This window comes from Coturnix japonica, chromosome Z (genome assembly GCF_054131305.1).
Source record: "Coturnix japonica strain WE chromosome Z, WE-NBRP24, whole genome shotgun sequence".
Classification (NCBI taxonomy): domain Eukaryota; kingdom Metazoa; phylum Chordata; class Aves; order Galliformes; family Phasianidae; genus Coturnix; species Coturnix japonica.
Genome location: NC_140702.1, coordinates 29,398,199 through 29,417,628, shown reverse-complemented (window position 1 = coordinate 29,417,628; position 19,430 = coordinate 29,398,199). Strand labels below are relative to the sequence as shown.

The 19,430-nt window shown below is 47.3% G+C and overlaps 1 protein-coding gene across 1 annotated transcript; it reads left to right on the top strand.

Moving 5' to 3' along the window:
• Positions 1–315: 315 nt before the first annotated feature.
• On the top strand, positions 316–1,578 carry LOC146753851 (uncharacterized). The gene has a single exon (XM_085530046.1). The coding sequence runs from the start codon at positions 316–318 to the stop codon at positions 1,576–1,578; it is 1,263 nt and encodes a 420-aa protein (XP_085386172.1).
• Positions 1,579–19,430: the final 17,852 nt, after the last annotated feature.

The window sequence follows — 19,430 nt, the reverse complement described above, 5'->3', positions numbered from 1 at the left end:
GACCGATCAGCAGCGACTGACCGCGTGGTTCGAGGGGGATCTCGGGCGGTTCCTTCGAGCAGGGAACCCCCGGCCTGAGGAGAAGCCCGGCAGCTGAGCGGGAGCGGCTACGTGACTGACGTGACGTGGGCGTTGCCTGGCAAAGGAGGGAGATTTAAACGGGCACAGGGAGCGACTAGTCGCTGCCACCAGAGACGGACACGAGGGGTCCGGGTCCGGGTCCGGGTCCGGGTCCGGGTCCGGGTCCGGGTCCGGGTCCGGGTCCGTGCACCTCGTGTCTTCCTGTTTCAGTGCTGATAAGTCTTCTGCTTCGACATGGGTGCTCCCCGGCGGAAGGCTGCTGCCAGAAATACTGAGGAGGCCCCGACAAGGGTCCCATGCTCTCAGAAACGGGAGGCAGCAACCAAGAGTACTGCAGAGACCCAGACTGAGGTCCTGCACATGCCTGATAGGAAGGCTGCTGCCAAAAAGTCTGAGAAGACTCAGACTGAGCCCCCAACCCGAGATGCTGGTGAGCAGGTCTCTGGCTGTACTGAGTGCCAGAGCCTGGCCCTTTCAGTGCTTGGTGAGGGAGGCAGTGATTGTGTTTGCTGCGCCCAGATTAACTACTTGCTCAGCCTCGTAGTTGACCTGAAGGAGGAAGTGGAAAGGCTGAGGACTATAGAAGAGTGTGAGAGGGAGACTGACTGGTGGTGTCAGTCCCTCTCAGCCTCAGGTTCTCAGCACACAGCCGAGGCTCCTCATGGAGCACGTCAGCCCCTGCCACCTTACAAACAGGTGGTAAAGGGGAACCAGCCAGCTGACAGCGCTGCAGCGAGCCTCCTGTCCTCTCTTCCCCCCAGCAGCAACTTGAGAAGGGAGGAGGAGTGGAAACGTGTACCTGCTCAGCAGAGGGGGCATCCCCCATCCCAACCATCCTCAGCTCCCCAGGTGCCTCTGCGAAACAGGTTTGAGGCCCTGGAATTTGAGGGCGGGACGAGTGAGAGTGTGGAGACAGGTTCACCCATGAGGTTGCCTCAGGCGAAGCAGTCACCCCCAAGCCTCAAGACTGCTTCTACCCGTAAGGACAGAAGGGTGATTGTCATAGGTGACTCCTTTCTGCGAGGAACAGAAGGCCCTATATGCCGGCCCGACCCTACCCGCAGAGAGGTGTGCTGCCTTCCTGGGGCATGGGTCAGGGACATTTCAAAGATAATTCCTGGTTTAATTCAGCCTTCAGATTACTACCCACTTTTAATAATTCAGTATGGCAGTGAAGAAGTTGATAAGGAAAGCCTGAGGTCTATCAAGAAAGACTTCAGGGGAATGGGGCAAATACTTGAAGGAGCTGGGGTGCAGGTGGTCTTTTCTTCTACACCCGTGGTGTCAGGGAAAGGTACTGGGAGGAAGCAAAAAACCCAACTCTTAAATAGATGGCTTAAGAGCTGGTGCAGACACAAGAATTTTGGCTTTTTTGACCATGGGGCAATCTACACTGCACCTGGCATGATGGCTGCTGATGCAAGCAGCCTGTCCCTGAGGGGTAAGAGGATATTAGCTGAAGAATTATCGGGTCTCATTGACAGGTCTTTAAACTAGGAACGAAGGGGGAAGGGGGAAAAATAATAGCTACAGGGGTTGAACGGGTCATTCGAGGGTTTGTACCAAACTCCGTGGGCAATGACGGCAGAGTGCAAAGGGAGGGAGTAGGGCAGGGGGATGCTGGGGATGCTGCTGTTCTAGCGGATCCTGGATCCCTTATAAAGGTGGCCAGATGGATAGCCTGGCTGAAGTACCTTTGTACTAATGGCAGGCAGCCTGAGTAACAAGCAGGAGGAACTGGAAACTGTGATGCACTGGGAAAGTTATGACACTGTTGCTATCACAGAAACATGGTGGGATGACTCCCACAATTGGGATACTGCCATCGGCGGCTATAGCCTCTTTAGGAGAGGTAGGTGAGGTAGGAAGGGAGGGGGAGTTGCTCTCTATGTCAGAGATTGCAATTTGTTTCCACTGGATTTAGAATATCCTTATGAGGTACAGATTGGTAAATGCCAGAGAAGGGCAACAGACACTGAATGTAACATGATTATATTTACAAACACTACATTAGCTTGCAGGGACAAGGATTATTTAGTTGATAAATAAGGTCAGTATAAATTATCTCAGCTTCCTGTGATTTTGAAAGTCACACTGAAAAATGATCTGTTCTTTGTGTTTTCCTTGTCCCATAGTTAAAAGTGGACATAAAGAACAAAATGCCTGATACTTTTTTTCAAAATATGACCTATCTGTGGGATTCACAGTGGATGCAAACACTGTACATTGTTACGACATACTGGTTTTATTGCTGCAAGTAATATAGATAGTTATCCACGTAAAATTAATTAAATCCATCTTTGCTTCTTGCCATTCAAAGAGTTGTTGCTGAAATTAGGGTTTTATTAAAGTACGATACAAGGGAAATTACTGCCCCTTTGAAGCATTTGTGCCTGACCTGAATTTAAAAAAATAACCCATTTTAATAGACATTCACTCTACATATCGAAACGGTTTCAAGCAGTGTTACTGTTTGATTGATGTGCATTCAGATCTTCCTGTTCCAAATTCCACGATGCACCATGTCCCTAATTCCACTTGGGAATGTGCTGAATTAAAAATGACAGCCAGAATCTGAGAGGTAAATAAACCTTTCCAATTAGGAGAATTAGTGTTATAAATACATAAATAAAATTGAGCGTAAATTTTAAGTGAAAATACAGTAAACAATATGCATTTTGTAAAACAGAGCACAGTAGAAATCAAAGATCATAAAAGGTCCTTTGAAAATACGTGTAGCTGAGTGCTGTTTTTTTGTTTGTTTGTTTGTTTGTTTTGTTTTTTAATGTTGAATTTTCTTTTAAATGCTCTGTTTTTTTTGTTTACTTTACCTGTTAATACAATATGCACTGCTATTTTTAAATACACCAACTGTGGAATTTAGTTTAAAACTGAGTAAATAGCTTAAAGTGTATATTCTCACGGTATGGACAGTCTTATTAGGATGGTCTTCTGTTCTCGCATAAACATACTCAGTTTCTAAAATGTCCATAAGAACTTATAGTAAAGGTTAACTCTTCAGTTTTCATTATGACAAATGGCTTGTTTGTTTTCTCCTTGGTGTCAAGCATGATAAGCCAATAATGAACTTTCTGAGAAGGAAAACAAAAGCCCAAACCTGTCTCAAGAAATTAAATTACTTGTTCAAACCTACTGTGACTTGCCTGAATTTCAGCGTCAAAAAAACATGTGGCAAATTCCACTGGTGAAAAAGCAGTTTTGGAAGCTTGCCTTTGAAATGTCGGCATAGATTAAGTAACAGTCAGAGAGGTGGTGTCTGCTCTTCCATTCATGGTTTCATGAAGCACTAAGAGTCTGACCTGTTTCCCTGCTAACACATATGCTACCTTACTGCGTAGTATCCCTTCATTTTCCTCAAGAGGAGGTTGCTCCTCAGTTTCCAAACACCGTAAAAGTGGAGATCAAGATTTTAAAAAATTAGATTTTATCTAAAGTAAAATGAGTTGTTAAACATGGTCCACTCTTTTTAGCAAGCATTTGTGGCAAATATCCTAAGGTGAAATCACTCAAAATATACACATTTCTGTTAGTTAAGACACCATTTTCTGAAGTTCTGTCACATTTTTCTGATTCCATCTCTCAATCCTGACTAGAAAACAACAAAACAACTTCTTGAAAATGCCAGCCTAGTTAGAAAGTCTTGGGAATAGGATAAAGAGTGTAAAAGCCTCAAAACGTGCAGAGATAAGTCAGCAAGTCATAGTTCATCCCTGAAAATGAAGAAGAGGTTTCACTATTACACTAGAACAGGACAGAAACTTTCATTACAAAAGTCGTCTGTCTGGAGACAGTTTACTTAGCAGAAGGCTCTGGATTAATTCTTCTGTTTGTATGTGAGACCTTCCATACCCATGCCTAGCGATGCTCAGCTTCTATTTTTATTAATGCAAACATCAAGCCCACAAAAAGTATGCTGAGGTACCAGAGGGTGAGAAACTCAGTGTGTCGGTGGAAGGAAAATGCTTCATTTCAGATATGCTAAGGAAAAAGAATCTTAAAGACTGGAACATACCTCATGAGATATGCAGCTAAAGAAAGATCCAATACTAAAGGGAAAATAGGGATCAGTGGACAGTTGTCGTTCACATGAGGGAATAAAGGATGCAGGACAATGGAGATATATGAGGGATGGGGTATGGGAAGGAGAAAATGCTGCTTTAGCAAAGAAATGGTGGGGCAACCATGATGAAACATCAGCGATTAAGACCACATGAAACTTGCCTGGAGAACGAGGTGAATTTTAAGACAACAAGAAGAGCTATTTGAGTTTATGCCAGTGATGGCAATACAGAGACAAGACAAGAGGTAGAGAAGCTGTAACAGCCTCTTGAAATCTTCTGAGGAGGAAGAGAAAACGAAGGAAGAGAAACTGAAGAAGCCAGATTTCTGGAAGACAAGAAATAATAATAATAATAATATAAAAAATCCTAAAACTTCAGGTGAAGCAATGGGTAGAACTGAGATATGAGACGTACAGTGCACGACAGTCCCTTCGGCAGCGGTGTATGCAGGGCAGGCTGCAGTAAACTTGCAGCTCTTTACCAGCAGGTGGCATCACAAGGATGCGTATCACAGCCAATTTCGAGTTTCGCTCAGCAAATCCCAGCTAGGGATGATGCATGAGAGCTGTCAGAGGCACAGCTGAGTGGCAGACAAGAAACACAGCAGTTCGCAAAGCAGATTGCAGTGAAGAGATGCAAGCAGCTACCTGTAACAGCAGACACATCCCAGCAATTCTGCTGATGTGCCACAAAGGTACATCATGCAGCTGTTGGAGCAACTGTCCCTGTAGCATCAGAGTCAGGCCAGGCTGCCAGACAGTGCAGCAACCAGAAACAATGAGAAGATCAGGCAGGTCTTCTACAGGAGTGCAGCTTCAAGAGCCTGAACCTAAAGTATTATGAATTAGGTGCAGACAAAGTCAGTGCTTACTGGGCAGGGAGATATAATCTCTCATTTGGGCAAAGGCTAGAAGTTTGACTTCTGTTGTCAGGATTGAAGGGTCTGCTCCATCCGCAGATTGACAAATATTTAGTAGATCCAACACTTTTGCAGCAGAGAAGGGATGAGTACTATTTGTCAAATGAAACAACCAATCTGGCTGAGCTTAAGCCCTGCAAAACAGCATGAGATGGAAATGGCAAGTGAAGCAACCTGTGCCTGTTCAGAAGGAACATGGTGTATTTCAGATTGTGTCCTGGCATGAAAGCACTGAAAAGAGCCTTACAGTCCCAGAATACAGGTCTCCATGGAGAGCTCCACAACCTCTCTTATCACTAGAGAACCTCTTAATGAAGCCACTAAGAAGCCCTGAAATGAGCTGTTTGTGTGAATCATTGGCCTGTTTTGACTCAAGAACCTGTCATACTTTGTAGTCTAAGTCTGTCAGACACAGATCCCATGTGTCAGTTTCCTTTGAAGTATTTTAAGCAGGTTAATTTAATATTTCTCTTAAGGAAATATCATTTGGCATTATCCATACCTAAAAGGCCCTATAATAGTATCTTATTAATTTTGCACTGGAAATTCAGGACTAGGGGAAAATGCATTAAAAGTATTTCTCAAAAGAATGCATTTATATATTTGCAAGTGTCACTGATTTTTTTTAGTTATTATTTATTTTTTGTAGATGGTGTTTCATTGTTTCAAAGCTCACGAGACCATCCATTATATTCGTAAGCATGCTGTGAGAAAGCTTTTGAAAAATCATTCTTCGTTCCTATTGCAGATTCTGTATTAAATGTTGCTTTAGATGACAGAAAAAAATAAATCCATAATTTTTAAAGCATGCATATATATAGGCCAATATATATATATATATATGTGTGTGTGTGTGAGTGTAAATTTACTTTTCAAGGTCAAGCTACTTAAATGAATCCAATATTCTTGGACATTGAGAGCACCTTCTCTGCTCCAAAGAAGGGCTGATGATACCTATCTTTCTCCCTGCAGGCACTTGCTGAAGCTGCTAATAGCTATCTTCTGAATGACAGAAATACAACAAGATACTTATATCACCTATTGCCTTCATCACCTTCTAAAATCAGGTCATTTATACAGAGAGGTGATTGAATTTAACCAACGAAGTTCAAAAAATATTCTACTAAATCAGCTTTTTCCAAGGTTGCCTGAGATGTTTCTAGAAGGAGCCTGGTTATTTGCTCTTATTTTTCTCTATATTTCATGGCAAATTCAGCATAGGAAGTTCAGCACATTCGTGCAGAAGAACTTCTTTATGCTGAGGGTGACGGAGCACTGGAACTGGCTGCTCAGGGGGGTTGTGGAGTCTCCTTCTCTGAAGATACTCAAGGCCCGCATGGACGCCTGCCTGTGCAACCTGGTGTAGGGAATCTGCTTTGGAGGGGGGTTGGACTCGATCTCTGGAGGTCCCTTCCAACCCCTACGATTCTGTGACACTGTGATCCCTGCCTCCCTGAAGCCTTGCAAAGGAAAGCAGACTTTTTTCCTTTCTTTCTCTGCCCACAGCTGCTGTATTTGAGCATATCCCCACTTGCTGTAGAGTAGGACTGTGCTACTGTGATACCATTCCTGCGTTGTTCATTGCGTTACCACATTACAGTAGGAGTGGAGTGAAACCTTTTGGGTTGCAAGCAGAGGACAGCGTAAAGACACGGGTGCTCTTGACTGGTGGAGAAGACTGAGCTCGTGCCATGCTTAGAAGTAAAGCAGTGCCTCCGCTGTCCACATTTCCCTTTCCAGTGTGCTGTGGGAGGTCCCAAAGGAACGGTAGCAGCAGCATGGGAGGCCTCCAGGCCCAGCAAAGGTCAGACCTGCCCTGTGCGCGGCGCTGACAGATGCACGGGTGGCAACACGGATAAATTTTATGGAATTTTATTGGGGAATCAGCTTTTGGAAAGGGTGAATAGGAGTAGGACAAGGGGAAATGGTTTTAGGTTAAGGGAGGGAAGATTTAGGACGGATATCAGGGGGAAGTTCTATACTAAGATTGGAGAAGTGCCGGAATAGGCTGCCCAAAGAGTTGGTGGATGCCTCGCCCTGGAGGTGTTCAAGGCTAGGCGGATGGGGCCCTGGGCAGCCTGGTCCAGTATTAAATATGGAGGTTGGTGGCCCTGCCTGTGGCAGGGTAGGGGCATTGAAGACTGTTGATGTTTGAGGCCCCTTCCAACATGGGCCATTCTGCGTCTCTGTGGTCTGACGCAGTCCAAGCCCCTGAGGGCTGCTTGTGGCCCAGCTGCAGGCCCGGCCGTGTTCTGGCCAGCTGCTGGGGCGGTGTCCTAGTGCCGCCTGCGGGGTGGCCTCTTGGCAGGAGGTGCAGAGTCCTCCGAGGTGTGAGTCCTCCTCCTCTTCGGGGCTCGCCGAGGCGCTCTGCCTGAGCGCTCCCTGCCCGTGCTGGCACTGGAGGGACCTGGCACTGCCTCCCCCGGCTCCTCCTGTGCTGCTTCTTGGACCACGTTCACCGGAGCCGGGTTGGATGGAGGCTGGCTGGGACCCTCAGGAAGGGCAGAGGTTGAGGGGCCAGGAAGCTCCTCCTCCACATTGCCTTCCCAGGTGCTGCTGGAGGGCTGTGGCTCAGGAAGGTGTGCTGGGGAGGCGTCTGCATCCTGGGCCACTGCAGGGCTGCTCTCCTGCCCGGCGGATGCATGGGAGGCATCCTGGGCAGGCAGATTTTGCTGTTCCCTGCCGCACAGCTGCGCAGCTCGGACAGCGAGCCATCGTGCAAAGCGGGCAGCCTGGCTTTGCAGGGAGCTGAGCAGCCGTGCAGTCAGCGCTGCCTCATCCAGGCCAAAGAAGGACCGGCCGGAGCTGACAAGGCGCTGTACTGCAGAGCCTGCCCCATGGTGAGCCCCAGAGAGCTGCCTCAGCTCCTGCCGCAGCCGGGGCAGCACGGGCTGGGACACAGATCGGGGCTGGAGGAGTGGGGCTGCCATGTGTGCCCTAGTGCGCACCCGTCGTCGTCGTCGTGCTCTTCTGCCCCTTGGCTCATTCTGACGGAGGACAAACTCTTCAAAGCTGCTGTCTGCACTCATCGAGTGCCGGATGGACATCATCCTGCCTCTGCACAGGGGGCACTTGCGCCTCCTCTGGACCCAGCGCCGGATGCAGCCAAAGCAAAACCCGTGCATGCACGGCATGACAAAGCTGGCATCAGTCACGCTGTCCAGGCAAATGGTGCAGCGATAGTCCAGCTCAGCGGCCATGCTGTCCAGCTGCGATGGTGTACAGGAAAAAGTGCAGGGGATGAGGGGCTGCTCCTCACACCGCTGCTGCAGCAGCAGGGGTCACACTAGGAAAGGAAGAGAGGCCACAGTCACTCGCTGAGCCCGGCAGGGGAGGAACAAGTGCCCACGTCCCTTGCCAAGTGCCCAATTCCCTCCCTCCCAGCTGCCCAGGGTGAGGTGTCCCCTTACCGGCTCCCTTTGCTGCTGCGGCCTTCTGGGTGCCCCGGCTGCCTGAGCCAGGCAGGTCGGGGAAAAAGCTCCGGTGGCTCTGGGGACGAGCACTGAGAGCGGCTGTCAGCAGCTCCCAGAACACGAGACCAGCACCAAGGCAAGAGTTGCCGCTCGCTCCAAACCTCACAGACACGCTCGGCTGGAGTTCAGGCACAAGCCAGACTGAGAGAGAGACTCTGTGTCCCGGCTACAAGCAGTGAGGGCCAGGACGTCACAATCCACCTTAGTGACGTGCTGCGTGTGTCACTGCTCCTCACGTAGGCGGAATGGTGCCAGCGACATCACAATGGGCCATCATCATCTGCTGCACTCCAATCACAGCAATGGCGCTCAGGTTTTCCACAGTGTCTCCTTCCACTTTATTATCCAATATCCATATCAAAACTTGCTTGCTTTCTAGCCAGTGGATTGTTAGTGGAAATGTACTGAACGCTCATCTTAGAATATGAAAAGGCTTGCTTAGAAGGATGACAGGGAGAGATACACTGTTACGATCATGTTCATCACAGAAGTAAATAAATCTTCCTGGCACAAGAACTGTGCATTGTGTTGCTAACTCGTGACAGGGCCCATCTTGTTTGATATCTTTATTGATAACCTACACGAGGGGATTGAGTGTACCATCAGTGAGTTTGCAGATGACACCAAGTTGGGATGTGGTGTTGGTATGCCCGAGGGCAGGGAGGACCTTCAGAAGGATCTAGATAAGGTGGATTGCTGGGCTGAGGTGATTGGGATGATGTTCAATACGGCCAAGTGCTTGGTCCTGCACTTTGGCCACAATGACCCCACGCAGCGCTATAAGCTTGGGGCTGAGCGGCTGCATGACTGTTAAGAGGAAAGGGACCTGGTTGTGTTTGTTGATGCTCAGCTGAACATGAGTCAACGATGTGTCCAGGTGGCCAAGAGGGCCATTGGCATCGTGTCCTGCATTAGAAATTGTGTGAGAGAGGTAATCATCCCTCTGTACATACACACAGCATAGGGCTACCTTCAACAAAACCTGTCTGGAAGGGGCAAAGCCAGGATCCACCCCTTCCCAGACCTCATCTTATGGTGGGCAGTGGAGGCAAGGGTATCTTGGTGGCGATCCGGAGATCTTCCAAGCTCAGGACTGGTGCGTCCCTGTGAGCAAGAAATAGGGAGAGGGTGGCAGGAGACCTGCGTGGGTGAGACGGGAGCTCATGCACAAACTCAAAGGGAAGAAGAAGGTCCATGAAATGTGGGAAAAGGGTCTGACCACTTGGGAAGAAAATAAGAATGTTGTCAGGGCCTGCAGGGATGAAATGAGGAAGGCTAAATCCCACCTGGAATTTAACCTGGCAAAAGTAATGAAGGATAATAAAAAAGGCTTTTTAAAGTATGTTAACAGTAAAAGGAAGACTAGGGAGAACGTGGGCCCCCTTCTGAGTGAGGGGGGTGTTCTGGTAAAGGGGGATGCTGAGAAGGAGGAGATACTGAATGCCTTCTTTGCTTCTGTCATCAGTGGAAAAGCTCTCCCCCAGGAATTCCAGAACCTGAAGGTTAGTGAGAACGTCTGGGGAATGGAAGACTTCCCTTTAGTCAGGGAAGAGGCGGCCCATGAGCACCTACGCAACACCGGTGTTCATAAATTCATGGGACCCGATAGGATGCATCCATGGGTGCTGAGGAAGCTGGTGGAGATGATTGCTGAACTGCTCTCTATCATCTTTGAGAGGTCTTGGTGAACGGGGGAGGTGCCTGAAAACTGGGGGAAAGCCAGTGCCACTCCGGTCTTCAAAAAGGGCAAGAAGGAAGATCCAGGTAATTACAGGCCAGTCAGCCTGACCTCTGTCCCTAGAAAGGTGATGGAACAACTTGTGCTGGATGCCATCTCCAGACAATTGGAAGAAAAAGAGGTTATCAGGAGTAGTCAGCATCAGTTCACCAAAGGGAGGGAGGTCATGCTTGACCAACCTGGCAGCCGCCTGTGACACTGTCACTGGCTGGGTACATGGGGGGAGAGCAGTGGATGTAGCCTACCTTGATTTCAGTGAGGCATTTGATACCGTCTCTGACAACACCATTATAACAAAGCAGAGGAAGCGAGGGATAGATGAGTGGACAGTGAGGTGGGCTGAGAACTGGCTGACTGGCAGAGTGCAGATGGACATGGTTGGCGGTGCCGAGTCCGGTTGGAGATCTGTGACTAGTGGTATCCCCCAGGGGTCAGTGCTGGGTCCAGTCTCATTCAACATCTTAATCAATGACCTTGACGAGGAGATAGTGGCCACCCTCATCAAGACTGCTGATGATACGAAGTTGGGAGGATTGGCTGACACACCAGAGGGCTGTGCTGCCATTCAGTGAGACCTGGACAGGCTAAGGTCATTCTGGGGTGCATTAAAAAGAGCGTGGCCAGCAGGCCGAGGGAGGTGATCCTCCCCCTCAACTCTGCCCTGGTAAAGCCTCATCTGGAGTACTGTGTCCAGTTCTGGGCTCCCCAGTACAAAAAATGACAGGGATCTCTTGGAAAGAGCCCAGCGGAGGGCCACAAAGATGGTGAAGGGCCCGGAGCATCTCCCCTGTGAAGAAAGGCTACGTGACCTGGATCTGTTTGGCCTTGAGAAAAGAAGGCTGAGAGGGGACTTGATCCAGTTCTATAAATACCTAAAGGTGTGGGGGGCAAAGCGGAGAGACCAGACTCTATTCACCAATGTGTGGAGACAGGACAACGGGAAATGGCCAGAAACTGAAGCATAGGGAGATCCACACGACTGTGCACAAGAACTTGTTTACTGTGAGGGTGACGGAGCACTGGAACTGGCTGCCCAGGGGGGTCGTGGAGTCCCCTTCTCTGAAGATACTCAAGGCCTGCCTGGACACCTACCTGTGCAACCTGGTGTAGGGAATCTGCTTTGGAGGGGGGTTGGACTCGATCTCTGGAGGTCCCTTCCAACCCCTACGATTCTGTGACACTGTGATCCCTGCCTCCCTGAAGCCTTGCAAAGGAAAGCAGATTTTTTTCCTTTCTTTCTCTGCCCACAGCTGCTGTATTTGAGCATATCCCCACTTGCTGTAGAGTAGGACTGTGCTACTGTGATACCATTCCTGCATTGTTCATTGCGTTACCACATTACAGTAGGAGTGGAGTGAAACCTTTTGGGTTGCAAGCAGAGGACAGCGTAAAGACACGGGTGCTCTTGACTGGTGGAGAAGACTGAGCTCGTGCCATGCTTAGAAGTAAAGCAGTGCCTCCGCTGTCCACATTTCCCTTTCCAGTGTGCTGTGGGAGGTCCCAAAGGAACGGTAGCAGCAGCATGGGAGGCCTCCAGGCCCAGCAAAGGTCAGACCTGCCCTGTGCGCGGCGCTGACAGATGCACGGGTGGCAACACGGATAAATTTTATGGAATTTTATTGGGGAATCAGCTTTTGGAAAGGGTGAATAGGAGTAGGACAAGGGGAAATGGTTTTAGGTTAAGGGAGGGAAGATTTAGGACGGATATCAGGGGGAAGTTCTATACTAAGATTGGAGAAGTGCCGGAATAGGCTGCCCAAAGAGTTGGTGGATGCCTCGCCCTGGAGGTGTTCAAGGCTAGGCGGATGGGGCCCTGGGCAGCCTGGTCCAGTATTAAATATGGAGGTTGGTGGCCCTGCCTGTGGCAGGGTAGGGGCATTGAAGACTGTTGATGTTTGAGGCCCCTTCCAACATGGGCCATTCTGCGTCTCTGTGGTCTGACGCAGTCCAAGCCCCTGAGGGCTGCTTGTGGCCCAGCTGCAGGCCCGGCCGTGTTCTGGCCAGCTGCTGGGGCGGTGTCCTAGTGCCGCCTGCGGGGTGGCCTCTTGGCAGGAGGTGCAGAGTCCTCCGAGGTGTGAGTCCTCCTCCTCTTCGGGGCTCGCCGAGGCGCTCTGCCTGAGCGCTCCCTGCCCGTGCTGGCACTGGAGGGACCTGGCACTGCCTCCCCCGGCTCCTCCTGTGCTGCTTCTTGGACCACGTTCACCGGAGCCGGGTTGGATGGAGGCTGGCTGGGACCCTCACGAAGGGCAGAGGTTGAGGGGCCAGGAAGCTCCTCCTCCACATTGCCTTCCCAGGTGCTGCTGGAGGGCTGTGGCTCAGGAAGGTGTGCTGGGGATGCGTCTGCATCCTGGGCCACTGCAGGGCTGCTCTCCTGCCCGGCGGATGCATGGGAGGCATCCTGGGCAGGCAGATTTTGCTGTTCCCTGCCGCACAGCTGCGCAGCTCGGACAGCGAGCCATCGTGCAAAGCGGGCAGCCTGGCTTTGCAGGGAGCTGAGCAGCCGTGCAGTCAGCGCTGCCTCGTCCAGGCCAAAGAAGGACCGGCCGGAGCTGACAAGGCGCTGTACTGCAGAGCCTGCCCCATGGTGAGCCCCAGAGAGCTGCCTCAGCTCCTGCCGCAGCCGGGGCAGCACGGGCTGGGACACAGATCGGGGCTGGAGGAGTGGGGCTGCCATGTGTGCCCTAGTGCGCACCCGTCGTCGTCGTCGTGCTCTTCTGCCCCTTGGCTCATTCTGACGGAGGACAAACTCTTCAAAGCTGCTGTCTGCACTCACCGAGTGCCGGATGGACATCATCCTGCCTCTGCACAGGGGGCACTTGCGCCTCCTCTGGACCCAGCGCCGGATGCAGCCAAAGCAAAACCCGTGCATGCACGGCATGACAAAGCTGGCATCAGTCACGCTGTCCAGGCAAATGGTGCAGCGATAGTCCAGCTCAGCGGCCATGCTGTCCAGCTGCGATGGTGTACAGGAAAAAGTGCAGGGGATGAGGGGCTGCTCCTCACACCGCTGCTGCAGCAGCAGGGGTCACACTAGGAAAGGAAGAGAGGCCACAGTCACTCGCTGAGCCCGGCAGGGGAGGAACAAGTGCCTACGTCCCTTGCCAAGTGCCCAATTCCCTCCCTCCCAGCTGCCCAGGGTGAGGTGTCCCCTTACCGGCTCCCTTTGCTGCTGCGGCCTTCTGGGTGCCCCGGCTGCCTGAACCAGGCAGGTCGGGGAAGAAGCTCCGGTGGCTCTGGGGACGAGCACTGAGAGCGGCTGTCAGCAGCTCCCAGAACACGAGACCAGCACCAAGGCAAGAGTTGCCGCTCGCTCCAAACCTCACAGACACGCTCGGCTGGAGTTCAGGCACAAGCCAGACTGAGAGTGAGACTCTGTGTCCCGGCTACAAGCAGTGAGGGCCAGGACGTCACAATCCACCTTAGTGACGTGCTGCGTGTGTCACTGCCAGTGACATCACAATGGGCCATCATCATCTGCTGCACTCCAACCACAGCAATGGTGCTCAGGTTTTCCACAGTGTCTCCTTCCACTTTATTATCCAATATCCATATCGAAACTTGCTTGCTTTCTAGCCACTGGATTGTTAGTGGAAATGTACTGAACGCTCATCTTAGAATATGAAAAGGCTTGCTTAGAAGGATGACAGTGAGAGATACACTGTTACGATCATGTTCATCACAGAAGTAAATAAATCTTCCTGGCACAAGAACCGTGCATTGTGTTGCTAACTCATGACAGGGCCCATCTTGTTTGATATCTTTATTGATGACCTACACGAGGGGATTGAGTGTACCATCAGTGAGTTTGCAGATGACACCAAGTTGGGAGGTGGTGTTGGTATGCCCGAGGGCAGGGAGGACCTTCAGAAGGATCTAGATAAGGTGGATTGCTGGGCTGAGGTGATTGGGATGAGGTTCAACACGGCCAAGTGCTTGGTCCTGCACTCTGGCCACAATGACCCCATGCAGCGCTATAGGCTTGGGGCTCAGTGGCTGCATGACTGTTAAGAGGAAAGGGACCTGGTTGTGTTTGTTGATGCTCAGCTGAACATGAGTCAACGGTGTGTCCAGGTGGCCAAGAGGGCCATTGGCATCGTGTCCTGCATTAGAAATTGTGTGGCCAATTGGAGCAGGGGTGGTAATCATCCCTCTGTATTCAGCTCTCATGAGGCTGGTTCTCGAGTACTGTGTTCAGTTTTGGGCTCCTCTGTACAAGAAAGACATTGAGGCCTGGGAACATGTCCAGAGATGGGCAATGAAACTTGTGTGGTTTCTGGAGCACAAGTCTTATGAGGAGTGGCTGAGGGAGCTGGTATTGTTTAGCCTGGAGGAGGAGGCTCAGGGGAGACCTCATTGCACTCTACAACTTCCTGAAGGGAGGCTGTGAGGAGGATGGGCTTGGCCTCTTCTCCCAGGTAACAAACAGGACGCGAGGAAACAGCCACAAGTTGTATCAGATGAGGTTTAGACTGGACATGTGAAGGAACTTTTTGTCTTAGAGAGTGGTCGGGCACTAGATTGGCTGCCCAGGGAGGTTTTGGAGTCACTACCCCTGGCAGTGTTCAAGAGGCGTCTGAATAGAGAGCTAGGAGATATGATTTATTGGTTTTCTGTAGGTATGGTAAAGGGAGGATGGTTGGACTAGATGATCGTGTTGGTCCTATCCAGCCTTGTTTTTCTGTGACTCTAAATGACAGCTTCAATTTTTTTAAGAAAATATCCCTGAAAATAACATGGAAAAAAATTATTTTGTCCTTTTATATATATATTTATTTATTTATTCGTGCTGTTATCCAGGTATTTCTTAGGTCCCTGAGGCAAGTAGGAAGACTTTTAACAAGCAGTTGTTCTATCAGCTTTGCATGTTTAACATATATGTTTAATAGATATTTCACAGTCACTATGACAATTCGTTTTTGCAGGGCTACTGTGAAGCATCTCATCAACTGCATTAAATATGATTCAGCAGAGAGGCCCATGCAAAATATTTTTCAGATTATAGCTAACTTAAATTCACAGTACAAAGTGATCAACCATGAAGGCAAAAATAGTCACCCCCATGTTTCCAAAGCAGTTCACTGAATATCTGCAAAATTCAAGTTTAAACTTACAGATTGTCACTGCTTACATCATTGTTCTGTCTGTTTCTGTAGGTAATCTGTTTTCATCCTGACTGCTGAAATTGCTGTTGAAATAAGAATATTGCTTTTGTTGCTTTACTGATTTTGCAGTAATTCACAACTAATGGTAATTTACACTAAAGCCAGCAAATGTTTACCTTACAGGTATAATTTTATTAAGATTCATTCCATATTGGCAGGAAATTCTCTCTTACTAATTCTCATCACTATGAAATTAATATTTCTTGTGAAAATAATGAAAGCATGCTGCACTACAACATATGTTTTAAAATGGAAAATGAATACTAAGAATAATCTTTGTTTCAGCTTAAATCCTTCATTCAAAACATCTCCTGTTGCTTATCTCACTGTGCGCCAGAGGTTTTTGAAGCCAGAAGCAAAAAACAAGTTGTTTTCCTTCTGAATTTTTCTTGTATTTTATTCGGAAAGCTACTGATGTCAGACCATTCATGTTTGCACAGTCACTTTCTTTTACTCCATCTAGGACAGGTGCTTTTGGGAGCCCAGTTTGGAGGAGAAAAAGAAGTATTTTATAGACTTAAAGAAAATTTCCTGTAAGGATGGTTAGAAACTGTGAGGAAAAACACATAATTAAGAATGCTAAATAATTATCTCAGAATTCAATCCAAGTGACCCACAGGCAGGTAGAGATTTGAGAATTCCAGAGGTCATAGCCTCTTTTATAAAGCAGTTTTGCTAATGCTGGCTTGCTAGCTTGTATGGGAAATTGGTAATCACAGCCTGAACCTCTGATTAATCAGCTGAGGCAAGTGTTGGGTCAGCTGTGGGAGCACAGGTGAGAGTAATTTAGCTGTGCTACCAGAAAGGGTGGAGCTTGACTCCACCTCCTCTAGACTACATTTAAGGGCTGACCACCACTAAGGCAGCATCTCTTGGTGATTGCTTTTTGGTGGAGATTGCTTTGGTGTTTCCCAGCAGACTGAAGGCTTCCATATGGGTGAGGTTTTTCCTGTAAAACACCTTTTGGATATATACTACCATCTTTTCATTATTGTCACTGTACGCTAGCTTCAGCTTTCTCTGCAACTTGGTGTAATTGTTTTGAGCAATAGTGCTGTCAGCTGATGCATAGAAAGAGATCATCAGACATACCATTCGAGGAGAAAGGCATGATCTAGTCTCCCATCATTGTGTTTTTTTATTTTTTTATTTTTATTTTTTTTTAGAAGTACATGAAAAAAAATCCACAGGGCAACTTATTATTTTTATACCAAATATTAAAGGAGGAGAGGTCACTCCAATCACAGAGATATTCCAAACATGAGGTGTGAATTCAGTTATAGCTGTAGAGAGGAAGCGTCACTTAATGGAAACTGTTACTAGGAGGAGGCAAGATGTCATGCAGTACTCTCATTTACAGAGCAGGGTAGTATGAGTGTCATACTGTAGTTGTAGTACTTACCGTAGCAGGAGGTTTGGAACCAGGTGGTCTTTGAGGCCCCTTCCAATCTAAACTATTCCGATTCAATGATCCTATAATCCTACAGTTATTACCAGATGATGATCTTAGTGAGGTGCTCTTCCGATGCCCTTGACTGGAGAGGAATCAGAGTAACAGATTAATAGGAGGCACTTTGCACGATGAAATCCCACCTATTCTCTAAAGGTGATGCATCTGGAGAAATGGTGAACAATAATAGCTTTGATCAAAATTGACTTTGGAATCATAAATTAATGAGCAAAGACTGTGTGGTTTGTATATATTCTTAGTATCACTCAAGGGTTTTTTGCTTCTTGTTGTTGCTTTTTGTTGTTCTGTTGGCTGTCTGCCTACTCATAGGTACTCTCCTTGAAGTCTCCCATCAAAAATACATATATACAAAAAGCGATTAATTTCACACATTCATAGATAGTATTTCTTCAGATTGTACAATATCCACCTTTTTTCCAAGATCAAAAGTAAATTTCTGCAGTCAAGCACAAAATGCCAAATCCTTTCTTATAGTAAGTAGCTTTCACAACCCATTAACTTTCATCGGCCACAGCTTTCAGTTGCAGTCCAAGCTGCAGTCCTCTTTGAGATTCACTATTGTCTTGTCCATGGACCGTGTTAGCCATCTCCAGTTAATTATCTCTCTTTTCTGTCACAGAAAGGACCACTGTACAGCAGAACCTTAATATTTTTGCAGAGCAGCTATTATCTGCTCCCACCCTCTGCAACAAGAACAGCCCACAGTTAATTGACTTGATGCCTTCATTGCACTTGCTGGCAATGAAATGCTATCCACTTACTTATGCACCTGAAGTTTTTTTTTCCCCTCACAGCTGACCAAGCATCTGTTCCACATACTGAATAAATCAACACACAGATGTGCACAATTTATTTAATCAGTTTTCCACTCTGGAGGCATAATCTATGTTATACTTCTGTACCCACATGGTGATTGAGTATCATAAGTTACTGCAGAATGGCATTCCAGTACAGCAGTAATTTCTGCAGTATTACTGTAGTTCTGCATGCCTCTAACCTCATTGCCTATGTTCTGCTTTAGAACTGGCGGGCAGTGCTCACCTCAGATGTCAGAGCTTTTGTACCTGCCAACATTCATGCCAAATTCATGCTGGTCATCCCTGCATTAGTACTTTCCAAAATTTCACTGTAGTCATGGCTTACACAAGTAGTAACAGTGATAAGTGAACCACACAGTCCAAGGTAACAGTTTTGTCTCTTACTTCATGTTATACCATTTTTAAAAGAGTTCCGTTTTGACTTCACTTATTGCCATCATTTACTCTGTGTTTAACTCCAGTCTAATTCACTTTTGATAAGGCCATCCTTATTTCTTTTCTTACAGCTAGCTAAGGTGGATTTACAATTCCATTGCTTTCTAAGTTCAGATCTTTTAACAGTCTCTCCTCCAATTGCAACCTTTTTGTGAGTTTTTTTTTTTTGTTTTTTTGTTTACCAGGAGTGAATGGATCATGTAAGGTGTTGATTATCCAGGTTCAGATTAGTTATTCATTTCAAAATGCAGCAGTTCCACTGAGGATATTTTTAGCGATTTCTGGATAGTCTGATTCCTTCCCTTGAATTACAATTAATTTTGATACTTGAAATATGTTTAAAATATACATTGCAAGTCCTCCATGCCACTTGTTCCTCATATTTCCCACCTGAGAAATGTAAAATTTGTAAGATATCTGAGAGTTTTTCTTCCCCAGTCTTCTGTGCATCTTCTGACACTGCACGTGACCAAGAGCTGTTCTCCTTTTTTAATTTTCTTGAGTGTTCCTGTGCATCCTTCTTTCTGCAGGAAGAAATTGTTCCTCTCTTCAGAATGGTACAGTCTGAGTTTTTCAGAAATAATGATTTTACTTTTATTTTTTACTCATTATGTAACCTTGGTATGTGTAAGAGCATCTTTCCTTCCTTTGTGACGTATAAAATTAATTGCAGCAACTATTTCTTTTGGCATAATTGTATATTTTGTTGTATACTGAGATAAAGGTTTGTATACTGAAATAAAAGCTTTCAAATCACTACTGTTTGTTAACATACAAAATACCAAATATAGCATCAAATGAACTCTGCAGTGATATTCTTTCTAGTTACGGGAAGTTCATAGTAACTCATACAGTTCTGAATTTACCCTGTCTATTCCAGTCTCACAGTCTTTGCAGCATGAAACTCAAGTATCAGAGTTATGTTTAGCCCCCTGAATTTTTCTAGATTTTAGATGTGTTACGTCTTTAATTATAATTTGTACTTATTCATTTGTAATTGTAAAAAGAAACCATTTTACTACCTCTATTAGCTGTAACTAATAGGTTTTGCTTTCTTTTGTTATACACATAGGAAACAAATGTGGGAGCTTGTGACAGCAAAAGGAGAGTGGCATGAAGGAATTTACTGCAGCAAACAGAACCGGCTGCACTGATGTAGGGCGCTGAACATTTACTTGATGAGGTGGATATTCTAATTCAAACATATCCACTGGATTTATGTTGAAATAAAAAAAAAAATAAAATCAAATT

What these genes read in the sequence shown, in the direction of transcription:
- LOC146753851 (XM_085530046.1), top strand. Translation starts at nt 316, where the DNA reads ATGGGTGCTCCCCGGCGGAAGGCTGCTGCCAGAAATACTGAGGAGGCC.